This window comes from Schistocerca serialis, chromosome 1, assembly GCF_023864345.2.
Source record: "Schistocerca serialis cubense isolate TAMUIC-IGC-003099 chromosome 1, iqSchSeri2.2, whole genome shotgun sequence".
Lineage (NCBI taxonomy): Eukaryota > Metazoa > Arthropoda > Insecta > Orthoptera > Acrididae > Schistocerca > Schistocerca serialis.
The window spans coordinates 113,790,152-113,808,874 of record NC_064638.1 but is presented as its reverse complement, the minus strand read 5'-3'; the positions used below and the strand labels follow the sequence as shown (position 1 = coordinate 113,808,874).

The following is an 18,723-nucleotide window of genomic DNA, read 5'->3' as shown; positions in this document are numbered from 1 at the left end:
TTTAGCAGTACTCTCTGTCCTGCATATTATCCAGTCTTCGAACTATAAGCTCTCAGGTTTTCAAATCTCGTCTGGTGCAGTCCCCAATCAGTCAGTCTTTCCTTTTCATCCTATCCAGTAAGTCTCCAGACCCAGGGTTTTGGGTGACTTTTCCAAACTCCACCCCTTTTCCTAAAGCTCTCCAGTTCCTTTCCCTTCACCCTTCTTCGTTCCCCTTCAACCTTCCTGCCGGTAGGAGGAGTCACTGACTCCTGAAGCTTGCATAACAAACCTTTTTTATATTCGTGTTCTCCTGACGCCGTTTGGTGATTAGATTTTTTTATCTACCCAAGATGTACAGTTTGTATCAGAGGGAAAGTTCTCCTAAGAAAATGATAAAATTATGAGGCGGAATTGCTGATCAATACCTATCTTCAGCATAAACGCTAGTACTGTCGATGGACACCCATTAAAGTACATACACTAACCTTACTTTCTGAATTAATAGTTCCTTCCATCTCTCCTCCTAGATTAAGGAACTATTAGTTCCTAAAGCTAGGCTAGTGCACATACTTTAATGGATGTCTATTGGCAGTACCAAAATTTCTCCTGAAGACTGGTACTGGCCAGCAATTAGTTTCATAATTCTGCTAGATACAGAATTTAACTGATGAAAGACAACATACAAAAATGCAACAAATAAATCGGGAAAAATGGAATACAGACATCTAAAAATGAAACTGACAGGAAATACAAATTGGCAAATCAAGAATTGCTAGAGGAGAAATACAAAGCTGTAGACGCATGTATGACTGTAGGAATGGTAGATGCTGCCTGTAGCAAAATTAGAAAAACAAACAAATGGAGAAAACAGCAGCAGGTGTACACATCATGAGCTCAGATGAGAAGTCTGTAATAAGGGCCATATTGCACTATCAAACATTTTTGAAAAAAGCTAGGACACCACTCAACTTTCACAAAAGATCTGTTAAAAGTACTCTAGTACACTATCCAAGATTTTATAAAATTTCTTTTAATAAAAAATGTGACAAAATTCTTTTAGTATAATATGGGCATAAGCAGATAAGGGAAGGCTGAAAGGTGAAATGAATACACAGAAGCACTATACAAGGGAAACTAACTTTAAGTCAATCAAATAGAATGGGAAGAGGAAGCAGAGGTGGGAGATACAACACTGCGAGAAGAATTTGGAAGGAGCCCTGATAGACTTAACTAAAACAAGGCACATTGAGTAGTTGAAATCCCTCAGAATTATTGAGATCTTTGGGAGATCCAACAATTGCAGAAGTATTCCACCTAGTCTGCATGATGTGATACTAGTGAAGTACCATAAGACTTAAAGAAGAATGTAATAATTGCCTTTCTCAAGAATGGCAGATGTGAATATTACACAACCTTTAGTTCAATAAATAGCAGAGTTTGGTTGCAAAATACTAACACAAATTATTTAGAGAGGAACAGAAAGACTGGTAGAGGCTGACGTTAAAGAAGACCATTCTGGGACCTAAAGAAATGCACAAATTTACAAGGCAGTGCTGGTCCCACTTATCTTAGAAGACATAATGGTGTAAAAACATACCTATATTTTAGTATATGTAGACTTAGGTTTTAGAGAATGCTTTTGAAAATGTTGACTAGGACTTCTGAAGAAAGGAAGGAAAAATTCAGAGTGTAAGAGGTTTTTTGCGACTTGTACAGAAGCTGGACTGCAGTTATCGTTTTACAGTTGGGCATGCAAAGAAGACAGAGTTGTGGCCTATCCCAATGTTATTCCATCTGTGCATTGAATGGTGACGGAAAGCAAGAAGAAATTTGGAAAGGAAATTAAAGTTGAAGTAGAAGAAATAGAAACTCTGAGGTTTGCCAATGACATTGTAATCTTGTCAGAGATGGCAGAGGATGAGCAAGATCAGTTGTATGGAATAGTGTCCTGAAAAGAGGGTATACAATGAACAATAAAAATTAAACAAAGATAATTGAATGGAGTCTAATTACAACAGGTGATGCTCAGGAAGTTAGATTAGGAAATGAGGCACTGACAGTAGTGGCTGCATTTTGATATTTGGAGAATAAAATAACTGTCAACACCAGAAGAAAAGTGGATGTCAATTGTAGACTTGCAATAGCACAGAAAGCTGTTTGGAAAAAGAGCAATGTTTTTAATATAGTTGCAAGTGTTAGTATTTCCTCAAATTATATGTCTAGAGATTAGCCTTACATAGAAGTGAAGCACGGATTATAAGAGAACAGAAGTTTTGAAATGTAGTGATACAGAACAATGCTTAGATCAAACAATTAATGAAGAGGAACTGAATTGAAATTGTTAGAAAAGGAATCTATGGTATAAGTCAACTAAAAGAAGATATCAATGAATAGAATGCATTATGAGGCATAAAGGAACAGTTAATTTGGTAATGGAGGGAAGTGTAGGGGGCTAAAATTTGCAGAGGGAGACCAAAGCTTTACTACATAAGTAGGTTCAAATGGATTTCAGGTGCTTTATCCAAATATGTTTCTTTTTTGAGGGCGGGGGGTGGGGAAAGAGGCTTAAATGACTAAACAGTGACAACATCTGTCCTTCGTTCAAGGGATAGTCTACTTGGAGAGCCAGAAATTTGTTTGAAATGAGATTATATATAGGAATAGTAAAAACCAAGACCTTGAAACCAATATTGATGCCAGTGATGATAAAAACTTAAAGAGAAGGAAAGATAACATGCAATGTTTCAGACAGGCACAATTCCAAGACACTTACACATAAGATTTTGAAAAAAGAGAAAGACACACACGCACACAAGACACAACTGCAACTATCACATGGGATGGAAGTAGCAATCTGGAGAGGCAGGGAAGGGGAAGAGATAGCAGTGTACGGGTGGAGGAAGAAAGGAGTGGTGTCTGGTAAAGTGTGTAGGGACTAGAATCCAATCAGGCACAGAGTCAGTAGGTTGTGGTGCACAGAGATGGGGAAACAGGAGCAAATAAGGAGAGGAGTTGGGAAAGATTAGCAGGTGCGTTGGCAGAGGGTGGCAAATACGGAAGGTGGGAGACAAGAATGGGGAGGAGGTGATAGGACAGAGCAGGTGTAAACTGTTGGGTGGAGGGTGGTGGGGACAGTATGTTACAGTTGGTGGAGGCTGGGTTGATTACAGAAGCGGAGAATGTGTTTTAAGGATAAGTCCCATCTGTGCAGTTCCGAAAAGCAGTGGTGGAGGGGAAGATCCAGATGGTTTGGATAGTGAAGTAGCCATTGAAATCAAACATGTTATGGTTAGCTGCATGTCGCGCCACAAACTGGTGTACTTCGCTCTTGGCCACAGTTTGGCAGTGGCCGTTCATCCTGGTGGACAGCTGGTTGGTAGTCATATCAATATAAAAAAAGCTCCACGATGATTGCATCATAGCTGGTAAATGACACTGGTACTTTCACAAGTGGCCCTGTCCCTTATAGGCTAAGATAAACCTGTGACAGGACTGGAATAGGAAATAATGTGTGGGTGGATTGGGCAGGTCTTGCACCTGGGTCTTCCACAGGGATATGATCCTTGTGGCAAGGGGTTGGGATTGGGAGTAGCTTAGGGATAGATTAGGATATTATGGAGGTTGGGAGGGTGACAGAACACCACTTCATGAGGGATGGGAAGTATATTGGGCAGGATGTCCCTCATTTCAGGGCATGACGATAGGTAATCAAAGCCCTGGTGAAGGATGCAGTTCAGTTGTTCCAGTCTAAGGTGGGACTGGGTGATGAAGAGGGGACTTCTGTGTGGCTGGTTTCCAGGATTTTTGGGGGTGGGGGATTTAGTGTGCAAGGGGAATTGGCACGGGAGGTATGTTTGTGGACTAGGTCTTGGGGAAATAGGGCCTGTCTGTGGAAACCTTGGTGAGGCCCTCAGCATACTGGGCAAGAGAGTTCTTGTAACTGCAGATACGCTGTCCCCAGGTGGCCAGGCTGTATGGGGGGGGGGGGGGGGGGGAGAGGAGGTGGATTTTTTGGTGTCAAAGGAATGACAACTGTCAAAATGCAGGTACTGTTGGTGGTTGGCAGGTTTAATGTGGACAGAGGTGCGGTTGGAGCCTTCAGAGAGGAGGAGGTCAACGTCTAGGAAGGTGGCACGCCATGTTGAGGAGGACGAGGTGAGGTGGATGGGAGAAGAGATGTTGAGGTTTTGAAGGAATGAAGATAAAGAGTGTTTTTGTGCTGAGCCCAGATCATGATGATATCAATGAACCTGAACGAGGCTAGGCATTTGGCTAGGAAGGTCTTCTCTAGATAGACCATAAACAGGTTGGCATAGAAGGGTGCCATGTGGGTTCCCCCCACTGCTGTGCCACAAATTTCAGAGAACATCCTGCACTCCCATAATCATCCCGGCCGCAACCTACGGTAACATATTGCCCTACACATTCCACCCAACAGTTTCCACCCCCTCTGCCCAATAACCACCTCTTCATCCTTGCCTCCCACCTTCTTTGTTTGCCACCCTATGCCAATGCACCTGCCCATTTGTCCCTGCTCCTCTCCTTTTTCACTCCATTTTCCTTGCCTCCCTGCCGCACAACCTTCTGAAGCTGTGCCTGTTGACATTCTAGTCGCTGCATACACCACCAGACAGGGCTCCTTTCTTCCTACACCCGTACACTGGTGTCACTTCCAATTCCTCTTCCCCTTCCCCTCCCCTCCAGATCGGTGCCTCCATCGCAAGTGATAGTTGGATTCTGGCCCGATCTGGTGGAGTTGGAGGTCATGTGTGTATGAGGTGTGCTTGCTTGTGTGAATGAATGGTGTGTGTGTGTGTGTGTGTGTTTCTCTTTTCCGATGAAGGCTGAGGCCGAAAGCTTATGTGTAAGTGTCTTACTTGTTCCTGTCTGCAACTTCGTGTGTTATCTTTACTTTATGTAGCAATCTATTTTTTCATGCACTGTTCATATTCCTACCTAGTATTTTCCCTTTTTTTTAAAAAAAAAAGAAAAATATCTGAAGTGGGACAGTAGGAGTGTCAGAGCAGATGAGGGCTCAACTGTGGATACAAACACCTCACCCACATCTGACCTCCCTGCCAACGCAATCAAATGCTAAGACAGCAAAAGCAAAAATAATGCCCTGTAGCAATGAGATTTGTAGTAGTGAAAGCGAGAAGGCTAAACAAGTAATGAGCATCAGCTGGACCAACAACAGTAAAATGTGATGAGATAAATAATCATGTTAGTAAGTGGTTGGGTGCAGTCTGGTATCCCCCACGGCTCAGCTTGAGTCAAAATGTTACTGATGCGGAATAGAACTCACTCACTCTAAAGCAGCACAAAAAGCTGTTCAACTGTTATTTTGTCAAGAGTTAATATCAAGGGTAACAAATCCTTGAAGTCTTGTCTTCACTCGGATGATAGCCCTATAAAGTAAAACAAGGTGCTGTAGAAATGAGGGCTAACTGCCTCTAATAGCAAAACAGACTAACAGGGAGGCACAGAGACAGCTGATAGAGGTGGTAGGGTTGATGGGTTGCTGGGCCAAGCATTTGGTGAGAGACACCCCAACATTAACTGCCACACCCAGAAAGCAGTTTAAAAGGTTATATCTGAAAATAAGAATAAAAACCACTTTCTTGGAGGAAAATAAGAATCATTTCAACGATTCACATGTCTTCTGCCAATATTGGAGGCAAAGAACTGAGATCATACTTGGCATGGAGAGCCAGAAGGAGGGGGCAGTGCACTGAAATGTGAGGTACTGTCTGTAAGGCTCTGAAACTGGAAAGAGGGAAGTGGCTAATTATGTAAGATAAAATTGAGTTAATTTGGTAAGACTCCCTCCTCCTGGGAGGAACAGAAGGAAGATGGCACCTTGCAGCCATAGTCTCTTTGGCAAGGTGGATTTATTAGAGGGGTACTAGCTTACTAGATGTTGTTCCACCTCCATGTGAGGAGAGGTCTTATTTGCACTTTCAAATCCATACCTAGCATTGCTGACAATATCCACTTCTTGGTGTTGTGTTATTACATTCCTTCTGAAGAAATTGCACCTGAAGACACCCAAGATTATAGTTTATATTACAATATTGTTTCTGTATAAAAATTCTATATTTATATTTTGACATGTTTGTAATACTGTATTTGCCACTAGAGAAAAAAATAAAAAATAAAAAACCACCATTTGACTAGCTGGACAATTAGGAAATTGTCGGATGATGATTGTATAAGTGAGCAAATGTTGGTATTGTTGGAACTGAGGAGGGAAGATCCCCACTTTGGCAAGGAAACTGTCTATGAGAGTATTCTGGAAGGCGCCAATGGCCAGTCTTACCCCATGACGGTCTGGATCCAAGAATTTCAAAGCTGAATGTGCCACTGAGCCATAAACCAGGCAATCATAGTACAAAATGGACAGACTAGGGACTGGTAAATACGGAGTAGAGTAGTGGGATCTGCATGCCACAGAGTGTGGGCAATGAAGCGGAGCGTTAAGCTTTCACTGGAGGGTGGGAGGAGGAATGAAGGAGGAACCCAAATGGTAGAATTTTGCACAGAGCATAATTTAGTCATCACTAACACTTTGTTTAAGCATTATGAAAGAAGGTTGTATATACGGAAGAGACCTTGACACACTAAGGTTTCAGATTGATTATATAATAGTAAAACAGAGATTTTTGGAACCAGATTTTAAATTATAAGACATTTCAGGGGCAGGTGTGGACTCTGACCACAATTTATTGGTTATGAACTGTAGAGTTAAACTAAAGAAATTGCAAGAAAGTAGGAAATTAAGATGGGACCTGGCTAAGCTGAAAGAACTAGGGGTCACTCAGAGTTTCAGAGGGAGCATTAGGCAAGAGTTGACTGGAACAGGGGAAAGGGACAAAGTAGAACAATCCGGGTAACTTTAAGAGATGAAATAGTGAAGGCAGCAGAGGATCAAATACGTAAAAAGGCAAGGCCTAGTAGAAATCCTTGGATAACACAAGAGCTACTGAATTTATCTGATGAAAGAAGAAAATATAAAAATGTAGCAAATGAAGCAGGTGAAAGGGAATACAAATGTCTAAAAAGTGAGACTGACAGGAAGTTCAAATGACTAAACAGGAGAGGCTAGAGGACAAATTTAAGTATTTAGGAGCATATATCAATAGGAGAAAGATAGATACTACAATCAGGAAAATTAAAGATGTCCTTGTAGAAAAGAGGAGCATCTGTATGAATATCAAGAGCTCAGATGGAAAACCATTCCTAAGCAAAGAAGGGACACCTGAAAGGTGAAACGGTCAATACAATGGAGATGAAATTGGCAATATTATAAAAACGGAAGAGGACACAGATGAAGAGATGGGAGATATGATAATGCGAGAAGAATCTGACAGAGCACTCAGAGACCTAAGGCCCCGGGAGGAGATGATATTCAGTTATAACTACTAATAGCCTTGGGAGAGCCAGCCATGACAAAACTCTTCCATCTGATATGCAAGATGTGTGAGATACCATGAGACTTCAAGAATGTAATAAAGCCAAATCTGAAGAAAGCAGCTGCTGACAGGTGTGGCTATACTAATACCAATTCTTTACAGATGAATGGAAAAACTGTTATAAGCTGACCTCGGGAACAATCAGTTTCAATTTCAGAGAAATGTAGGAAAATGTGAGCCAATACTGCCACTACAACTTTTCTCAGACGACAGGGTAAGGAAAGGTAAACCTACGTTTTTAACGTTTGTAGACAAAGCTTTTGGCAATGTTGACTGGAATACTCTGAAATGTTGAAGGTAGAAGGGGTAAAATACAGGGAGCAAAAGGCCATTTACAACATGTAAAGAAACCAAATGGCAGTTGTATGAGGTGAGGGGAATGAAAGGGAAGGAGTGGTTGAGAAAGGAGTGAGACAAGGTTGTAGACCATTCCTGATGTTATTCAATCTACAATGAGAAAACAATGAAGGAAACCAAAGAAAATTTTGGCGTAGGAATTACAGTCCAAAGAGAAGAAATAAAAATTCAGGTTTGCAATAAAACTGTAATTTGTTCACAGGCAGCAAAGGACTTTGAAGACTATTTAAACATAATGGACAGTGTGTTGAAAGGAGGTGGTGAGGAAATTAGATTATGAAATGAGACATTGAAAAATAGTGGATGAGTTTTACTATTCGGGCAGCAAAATAGCTGATCACAGCCAAAGGAGAGAGGATATAAAATGTAGGCTGGCAATGTCAAGACAAGCATTTCTGAAGGGGGGAACATCAAATAGAGACTGAAGCATTAGGACGTCTTTTCTGGAGCACACACCCCTCAGCAGGCAGTGGTCATATATACGTATGCGAATTACATTTGCATGAATGAATATATATATATATGTGTGTGTGTGTGTGTGTGTGTGTGTGTGTGTGTGTGTGTGTGTGTGTGTGTGTGTGTGTGTTTGCCGTTAGTTTAAGTAGTGTGTAAGCCTAGGGACCGATGACCTCAGCAGTTTGGTCCCATAAGAACTTACCACAAATTTCCTATTTTTTCTAAATTTGTTTAAGTCTTTTAAAAGGCATTATCTTTTTAAATAATGGTGGTTTACTACTAGTCTTTTAGACCAATAAATTTGAATACTTGGTTATCTGACTCGAAAAATCAAAATGCACAGTGCATATTACACCTTCATTTCATCAAAAGTAACAAAGTAATAAGTGTTGTCCTTTTTCGGGTTTTTCCACTCATTGTCTATTATCCGACGTGTGAAGAGATTTGTTTCTGTAATAAGTGTTTCTCAAAATTTTTCATCAAACATAACTGAAAATAGTTCTAATAATCCTGGGTTTTCACCCAACAGATTTGAAACAGATGCTTTTATGCCTTGAGTCTCAGAATATTTCCAAATTAATGGTGCGTGTTTCTCTTCCTGCCAAATCCAAGACAGACATTACTTAGGTATTAAATTTTCCTGTTCTATTAAATTCTGCATGCTTTCTATTTTGTACAATCATTTTTCTGCCACTAGATTCTTCCATCGCTACTTCACAACACGTTCTCTTAACATTATGAAGGGTCTTATTAAATTTTTCTTCAAAAACTGAAGTACAAAATCACTAGTACACTTTCTTTATAACACAGATTTAATGCATTGTGACTAATTATTGTGGTGTAATGGTAAGAACAAGACCAAAATTTTAAATGACAAGTGTGTCTCACAAGTTAGACTCGTGATGTTTTATGTTTGAACCGACTTTCGTTCCCCGTGAGTGTGACTTCTTAATGTTTACATTAGGTCCACATTTGTTTCCTCAATTGACTCGAGATATTCATGTTCGGCCCAAAATTGTTATCACAAGTTAGACTCATCAAAGTATGGCACGAGATTAAAAGGGTTTTCAATTTCCAAGTTGCATGTTATTTGATACTGTTGTTTTTCTTTTTTAAAAAAGCACTCCGTCTTCAGGCCACGAGTGGCCTACCGGGACCATCCGACCGCCGTGTCATCCTCAGTGGAGGATGCGGATAGGAGGGGCGTGGGGTCAGCCCACAGCTCTCCTGATCATTATGATGGTACTCTTGACCAAAGCCGCTACTATTCAGTCGAGTAGCTCCTCAATTGGCATCACGAGGCTGGGTGCACCCCGAAAAATGGCAACAGCGCATGGCAGCCTGGATGATCACCCATCCAAGTATCGACGACGCCCGACAGCGCTCAACTTCGGTGATCTCACGGGAACCGGTGTAGCCACTGCGGCAAGGCCATTGCCTTTGTTTTAAAGTAAAGCACACAGAAAAAGAAAGCACCATTTTTATTCACAATTATTTTTGCTTATGGAGCTCTTTGATGTAAATTTAGGAAATTACAATATATTGTCCATTTTATTAGTCTTTAAAATCATTTAATCACATTTCATTTACAGTTCATAACAGTGGCAACTGTATTATATTAGTGAGTGAGGGGTATGTTAAGGGGTTAAAACTGTCTTACCTGGGTCTTACTGTGGCTCCCCATGGGTTTACTACCACTATTGTACTGCTCTCTCAGCTTTTGGGGAATAACCAGTGATGTGGTGACAGCATTGCCAATGAATAACACAAAGAATAATCCCGAAGACACGGGGACCTAGAAATAAAAAATTACTTAATTGCTTCCAAAATGTCACGATCCACCCTTGGCCATAGAATGTTTTATGAATTAGACATTTATAGTCAATAACAATCAATGTAAATTTTATAATTACCTGCCAAGTTGCTTCAGGGTGGAATGACAAGTTGTACAATGTGTATGCATTAACGAGCTGAAAAACGTATCCAACAAAAAGGAAGGGTAGAAGAAACCCCAGACCACGCCACATCCACGAATGAAAGCCTTCAATAGTTATATCCATGTTATGTCGTTCCCCAAGAGCTTTCAGACGGTAAAGAATTCCTTGCTGATACCTGAACTGCAAGTACTGTACAATACCTGCAAAAGACATTCATATATTGTGTATAGTTTTACAGCAAGTGTTTCACTAATTTGTGAGAATAATAAATCAAACTGAAAAATCACTATAGCAAAGACGTCTGACTTTCAGATACAAAGGCGCCCACTTTGAGGAACTTAAGAAGAAAATCAGAAAGCACAAAGTGTGTAAATGTATCACAGTTACACAACACTGAATCCCAAAATGAAATGAAGTGAAATGCTAATAAAATGGCAGTGTTAAAATCTAGAAATGTATAAAAAAGTCAAAGAAAAATTAAACACAGAAGAAAAAGAATGAATCATTAACTCACAAAAGGTTAAGAACCATTAACTCACAAAAGGTTAAGAACCATTAACTCACAAAAGGTTAAGAACCATTAACTCACAAAAGGTTAAGAACCATTAACTCACAAAAGGTTAAGAACCATTAACTCACAAAAGGTTAAGAACCATTAACTCACAAAAGGTTAAGAACCATTAACTCACAAAAGGTTAAGAACCATTAACTCACAAAAGGTTAAGAACCATTAACTCACAAAAAGTTAAGAACCATTAACTCACAAAAAGTTAAGCACAAAAAACATTGAAGGCACGTGAAAATACATCAAAAAGCAGTTAAAAGTCTGAAAACAGAAGAAATACTGAAGGAAACAAAATCTGCCAAAACAAAAACTTTGCAAATGTGATGTAGTGCAATTAGTGTGTGTGACCTTCAGAAATCCCAGTTTCAGCAGAAAATGGAAACAATTGTGTAATCATATACAGCTAAGAAGATGCAAAGAACAGAAACTGAACTAGACCTTGCCGACTGTGTACCTCAAACAACATAAGGTTAAAGTAAAAAGTCCGAGAAGTACTTCTCCATGAAGATACTAAAGGCCCCAAACATTATCACAAAGTTATATTAACTTTTATTTCATGCTGTGAGAGGAAAAATGACATGGCACTGGACGAATTATTTCTAAATATCACTAAATTTAAAAATAAGGTAATTCTTCATAAAATCATTCCAGTGTATACCAAAACTTTCATGAAATAATTAGTACTGCCAAGCAGTCTACCACTAGCAATGTCCTCAAAACAAGAATCACATATAGGTCACTTCATTCGGAATACTTATGTCATCACTTTTCAGTTTCTTATATCAGAATGATACACAAAAAAATTTTAATAAGAAAGACATTTACTCTCAGTATACACAAGTAAGATTATGTCTGTCAGAGAATGTAATAGCAAGAATTTGATATATTTGAGAAAGAAATACAAATTCCCTGCATTTCCAAAGTGCTATCTAAGACTGATACAATGTCTGTGAGTAGTTTCTTCAGGAAAGCTTTCTTAGGTGACAGCCACTTTTACATAACAGCACTCAACTGTAAGCAAATTGATGATTTCTTTCACTTTTGAGAAAAGAAAGAAATGAAGTGGAATGAAATATAGACAGCATTGTGGTTACAAAAGAGTGTAGATTTGACCATGAGGAAAAGCTTAGACCATTTCAAGTCCTGTAAGGAAGCAGTGTTTTAGTGAAACAATTCCTTACAGGTCAACCTTAAGCTGCTGCTGGATTCTTATGGATTGATTAGGAATCCCAACTCCAACAGTTTTCAATTACAGTCTTACATTCTGCAATTACCATTGTAATGATTGTCCATTAATATTGAAGAAAAGACATAGTATTTTCCAGACAATCTTTGCTCTATTTACTTTTATTGGTAAAGCATAATATAGGAACCCACAGATACACAAGTGTTGCTTCATATTCGGTTGAAACTTTACAACAATTTTACAACTTTAACTATAATATAAAAATACTGATTTTGAGCTACTGGAAAAATCCATCAATTACCTGTCTCGATAACTTCAAACACTGCAATTTCTGCTCTGCTTTAGATACTGTGGTATACCCAGCACACATTTTAGAGTTCCTGACAAACTCTAAAGATCTTAAGTATGTGGCTTTATTCTAGTCTCAAGAACACATTAAATTTGCTGGTGGCTGCAATTTCCATCACAACTTATTTTTGCTCATTAGTGGCTACTGTTGAGTGCTCTGATTGGCTTTGCTTTTCAAAATAAATCCCTAAAATGTTGAAGCAACTAATAATGTTTACCATGGAAGAAGAGCTCCCAAGAGCTCAATTTCTCTTCCACTTTACCCTGTTTACTCCTTGTCCTCTGCCTTTGGCTCTTATTTTAATTTTGTTATCTGACTACTTCATTCCTTTTCACTTCCCTTTCTGATTTTCTTCCACTAAATATGGTCTCTGTGATTACCTCCCATTTTGACCTTTCCTTCTGTATTTGTCCTCTCAGTTTCTTCTGCTACCTTTTACATATATTGTAATTACAATTAGAAAAGATTTCTACTTTAACAGTGGCAACAGTTCCGTAAACACGCTAGTGGCCTGAAATGCACTAACTTTTGTACTAGAGAGTCCTCCAATTGGCAAAGAGAGAAGACACGTGCTGAGCAAATAACACTTGCCATGTAGCTGACAGCCATTGAGAATTCCAGGGACACTGAAGTAACATAGGGCAAGATGAGACAAAAAACTAACAATGCAATTCTTTTAACAGAGGACTCGAAAACCACATAGGTTATTAGCTGAAAAAACAGACAAAAATCAAGAAACAAAAGGGGATGTATAGAAAACAGTGCCCCTATGAGACTGAAAACGGATTAATGAAAAGAAAACAGAACCACGTAAAGCAAGGGTGGCCTGGGAGTGATTGTGTTGTCATGACATGGCTCCAGTTAGCAGTGATGTAAAGATGCAAAAGGTAAGTACTAGATTAGATACTTCTTCAGGCTGTCCAATGGTACAGTAATGCCATCCTCAAAACCCACGAAGTTGATTTTAATCACTCCCAAAGTTTTTGTTAATCCAATTTGGTTTTACAACTTTGATATGTTAAGTTCCACTTCTCATATACATTTTTAACATACAGTTTAAAGTAAGTTTTAATGGTCCATCCGCCATGTGGAGAGTAACAATCAGACTGTTCACTGATGGTGGTGTTTACAGAAAACTGTCGCCATTGAGTGACCGATAGGTTTTCTATGTGGTACCATGAATGACAGCTTACTTTAAACGCGGATAAATGTAAGTTACTGTGGATAGGTTGTAGAAATATTTGTGATGGCATAAACTCAATCACAGGGAGCGAGAGAGAAGAGATGGCTGTGAGAAGACATCAGCCAATAGCACGCAGACCAACTCCTCTCCAGGACAACAACGCGACGGCAGTGGGCCCTACGTGAAGAGGACACAAGCACCGTGCCCGACTGGTCGCGGTCCACTTGAACAGCAGCTTCAAGATTACGCACTTTTATAGCAGCGACTAAGGCATCTTTCATATTGAAGAAGCTTGTTTATTTCGTATGTCACTCTTTGCTTGCGACATGTCTGTGTAACAGTCAAAGTAAAGTATTGTAATCTTTCCCTTTTGTAATAAAACTCATTAATACAATTTGTTTGAATGTTGTATAGTGACCTGAGAAAGCGGGTTTCCTAGACACCAAACATTTGATTATGACTAGGATGGATTTAACAATATTCCTGTAATGTTCAAATACAATATTAATGGCATGTCTCTCGGTCATACTGAAGATCAATGTGTAGCATTACAAAGTGGCATTAAATGGAACAAGCATGTTACGTCAGTTGTAATGTAGGTGAATGGTCAGCACAGGGAACGAGAGAGAAGAGATGGCTGTGAGAAGACATCAGCCAATAGCACGCCTTTTGTGTTGATTTGTATCAAGACTAGTGATTTTAAAAGTGACATCTACCCCATCTACAAGAGATCTTAAAGTGTGTTCCCCTTTCCTGTTCCATTCAAGAATGGCAATGGGAAGCATGACTGTTGATGAAACACTTGTGTGGCAAATTTCTCGTATTTTCTCAATGTGATCATTTCATGAGACACATGCAGGAGAAAGTATTATGTTCTCTGACTTCTTGGAACATGTACTCTCTAAACTTCAACAGTGAACCTGTCCATGATGTATAATGAAATATTGGGAACATTCTAAAAAGAATACAGTCAGCCTAGAAAGGAGACCACATGCTGAACACTTTGCAAACTGCTGAAATGTTTGTTGTCCAGACCAGTTTGGATTAAAGGCAAACATCGAAACAATTCAGAAGTGTACTGCTAGACTGGTAATGGGTCAGGTCGATCAATATGAGAATTGTAGGAAAAAAAAAACATTGTTTTTACAAAATCCTATTAAAAAGTTTAGTAAACTAACATCTGTGACAGACTGCAAAACAATTCTACTGTCTCAAATGTGTATCTTAAGAACAATATAACAGAGATGATGGCTTGAATAGAGTAATGCAGGCAAATCTGTTACCCATACCCCATTTGCAAGTGGAAGAGGAAAAGGAATGACTAACAATGGGACAAATCACCCTCCACCACACACCATATAGTGGCTTGAGGTATATGTATGTAGATGTAACATCCCGTGCAAAGACAGGTATCTCATGTTCTCCAACCCTGAGTTTGTACTTTTTAGGAGCTCTCTAATGTTTATTAGTTTCATTTCATATTGGCTGATAATCTTGCTAAAAATGGAACCCAAGATATATCTCACTGATTAATAACTTAATTTTGCAACTGCAGCAATGAAATCTGATCACTGATCACAAAATAATGAAGTTTGAAATAACAGCAATCTTTATAAACATAAAAATTCAGTCTTTTTTTTTTCTAAGGGCAGTGGAGTGCAACTGATGTCAAAGTAAAATAAAGCCATTGGTTGTTAGATTTTGAGGAGGGGACCAAACAGCATGGTGATCAGTCCCATCAGATGAGGGAAGGATGGGGAATGAAATCAATTGTGCCCTTTCAAAGCAAACATCCCAGCACTTGCCTGAAGTGATTCAGGGAAATCACGGGAAACATAAATCAGGATGGCCGGACGCGTGTTTGAACAGTCTTCCTTCCAAATGTGAGTCCAGTGTGCTAACCACTGCACCATCTCACTCAGTAACAAAGGTATGTTAAGAATTCTGCACACATCAAATATCATTGCTGTGAAACCCTCCTCTTTTCACAGACAATTATACTGTACCAGAGTCTATGTGTGTATTTCTTATGACCACATCCCCAAGTATATTACAGTTTGAATGTGAAATAACTGCGATGCTCTCAGTATGTCTAGCATTTGCTTTTATAATACCACACTAACGGTGCATGTAGTCGTTTTCACTCTGGTTAGGATAATCTTATATGCAATATCTCTCTTCATTTTAGAAAATTCTCGCATTTCAATCATTTTTGCCTACATCAAAACCCAGTATATTCAGATGGTACAAACAGAATCCTGAACATGTTATAAATAAAACGTATTAACATGTGTTGCTGTAGCAAGTTTTTTGGGAACTAAAAATTTGTATTTGTGACAAACATGCATAGGGATGCAAGTTCCAGCTCAAACTCAGAAATCACCCAATAAATGCCTTTTGTATTGATTTGTATCAAGACTAGTGATTTTAAAAGTGACATCTACCCCATCTACAAGAGATCTTAAGGCGTGTTCCCCCTTTCCTGTTCCATTCAAGAATGGCAATGGGAAGCATGACTGTCGATGAAACACTTGTGTGGCAAATTTCTCGTATTTTCTCAATGTGATCATTTCATGAGACACATGCAGGAGAAAGTATTATGTTCTCTGACTTCTTGGAACATGTACTCTCTAAACTTCAACAGTGAACCTGTCCATGATGTATAATGCCTCTTTGTAGTGTGTGCCACTGGAATTTGTTGAGCACCTCCATAATGGTCCCATTTCAAGTGACAAGACATGCCATTCTTTGTTGAAGCTTCTCCATCTCTTCTGTAAAACCAGCTTGGTAACATTCCCAGACTGAGGAACAATATTCAAGAATCAGTTTAACAAGTGTTTCATAAGCCACTTCCTTCATGGATGACAAATTTCTTAAGATTGTCCTAATGAATCTCAGTCTGGCAGTAGCTTTTCCTACTATTTGTTTTATGTGGTCTTTCAACTTAAGATCACTCTGGGTGATTATCCCTACATATATTACAGTAGTTACTGTCTCCATTGATCTGTTACCAACACTGTACTTTGCTGCCAGTAGTGAATCTCTTCACCAGTTCTTGGGCAATACGTTACATTTATTCGTGTTCAGGGTCAACAGCCCATCCTCTGCAGGTCTTCTCCATTTCAATTGTCTTCTGGGACTACAACCTTCCTACAGACAACAGCATCATTCACAAACAGCTTCAAGGAGCACAGGATATTATCCCCTAGATCATCAATACAAATTGTAAATAGACACACTCCTACAACACTCCCTTACGGTACTTCCAAAATTATATTTGTCGATTTTGTTCCATTAGGGACAGTGTGTTGAGTTCTATTTGCAAGGATGACTCATATCCTATCACAAATCTGGTTTAATACTTGGTAAGCTGGTATTTTGTTTACTAAACAATGGTGCAGAGCTGTATCAAGCCCCTTTCAGGGATTTTGATATAGTTTCATTAGCTGCAAATAAGAATCACCTTTTCAGTTACCAACACTGTGCAATGTCTGACCAAGGCCAATTTGAAAAAAGAATGTGTAACATACTGCTTGTAAAATAATATGTGCACCTGTGCACAAATAAAGCAATGTATCAGAGTGCTCTAAGCTATGATCTGGTGCCATGTCAATTGTTGGATAGCTGGATGATCTCTACAACATACATATTACACATAACAATATAAGAGTCAGCTGAGAGACCTGGCATTGTAAGAGAGAGAAACTTTATTTGGTTCTGTCTATACAGTTGTCTAGTAAGTGTCATGTAATTACAAGTGCATACGAAAGAGATCAGTAGTATGCTAGTCAATGCTTAGATGGTACAGAATAAGTGTGTTCCGCAAACTTTGCATCTGAGAAACTGCTTTACCTAAAGTACAATCATACGGGCTATTTAGCAAAATTTGCAACTTGACTGAAGATTTTTTTTTGGTAAGGAGGATGCAGAATGTTATCTTGGACAGAGAGTCATCAACAGATGCAGAAATAACTTCAGATGTGCCCCAGGGAAGTTTGTTGGGACCATTTCTGTTCATTTTGTAATATTAACGACTTTGCAGATAATATTAAGAGCAACCTCGAACTTTTCGCATACGATGCAGTCATCTATAAATCAGTACTGTTTGAAAAAAGCTGCACAAACATTCAGTCAGCTCTTGATAAGATTTCAAAGTGGTCCAAAGATTGGCAACTTGCTTTAAATGTTCAGAAATGTAAAACTGTGCACTGTACAAAACGAAAAATGTAGTATCCTATGACTACATCATCAATGAGTCACTACTGGAATCAGTCAACTCATACAAATACTTGGGATATGAAATGGAAGGATCACGTAGGCTCCTTTGCAAGTAACGCAGGTGGCAGATTTCCAGGCAGGGAAATGCTATCAGTCTTCAAAGCAGACTGCTTACATAACATATCCCAGAATATTGCTCAAGCATGTGGAAGACAAATCACATAGGACTAGTGGGGTATATTTGACATGTATGAAAGGCAGGCAGCACATATGGTCACAGGTCTGTTTGGTCCATAAGAGAGCATCAGTGAGATGCTGAAAAACTGACCTCACAAATTCTTGAAGATAGACACAAACTAACCCATGAAATGATTGGTTTGTGGGGCACTCAACTGTGCAGTCAGCACCCTTACAAAGACCCAAACTATACACAGTCCAATCTAGCCACTTTCACGTATGATGATGAAATGATGAGAACAACACAAACACACTGTTCCCGACCAGAGAAAGTCACCAACCCAGCTGGGAACCAAACCTGGGACCCAATCTCTAAGTGAAGAAACTAAGAGTATACTTCAATTCCCCACTTATCACTCCCATAGCACTCACAAGAATGAGAATACACCAGCTACAGCATGAACTGACATTAAAGCACCAATTCTTTGTGCTCTCCATATATGAATGGAACAAGAAGCAGCCCTGATAACTTGTTCGACAGGAATTACACTCCACCATGTACTTCATACTGATTTGCAGAGTATGGACGTAGATGTAAATGCAGAGGTAAAGGAAGAATGTTGAGGAATATCTTAAAGTGGAGAAGCACACCTCATGGTTGAGAAAGTAATGCTGCTTCTTAACAGATATAATCATCAGTTGCTGAAAGCTTGAACAGCCTAAAAAAACGAAAAGAAGACCAAGATCAACTTGGAAAAAGAACTGTTTAAGTTACTGCAACAGATCACAGATCAAAAAGCTGGGGAATTGCATTAAAGGTGTGGCTTTCTGAACACTTGTA

General features: G+C 39.2%; 1 protein-coding gene across 1 annotated transcript in view; it reads right to left on the bottom strand.

Annotated features, from left to right (window-relative positions):
* Positions 1–18,723, bottom strand: part of LOC126463070 (transmembrane protein 120 homolog) — a 65,359-nt gene that overhangs the window by 10,139 nt on the left and 36,497 nt on the right. The window contains exons 6-7 of the mRNA XM_050096124.1: positions 10,181–10,404; positions 9,928–10,062 (exon numbers count right to left, since the gene is read on the bottom strand). Of these exons, the coding sequence (XP_049952081.1) occupies positions 9,928–10,062; positions 10,181–10,404 (359 nt within the window). The remainder of the gene's footprint in view (positions 1–9,927; positions 10,063–10,180; positions 10,405–18,723) is intronic.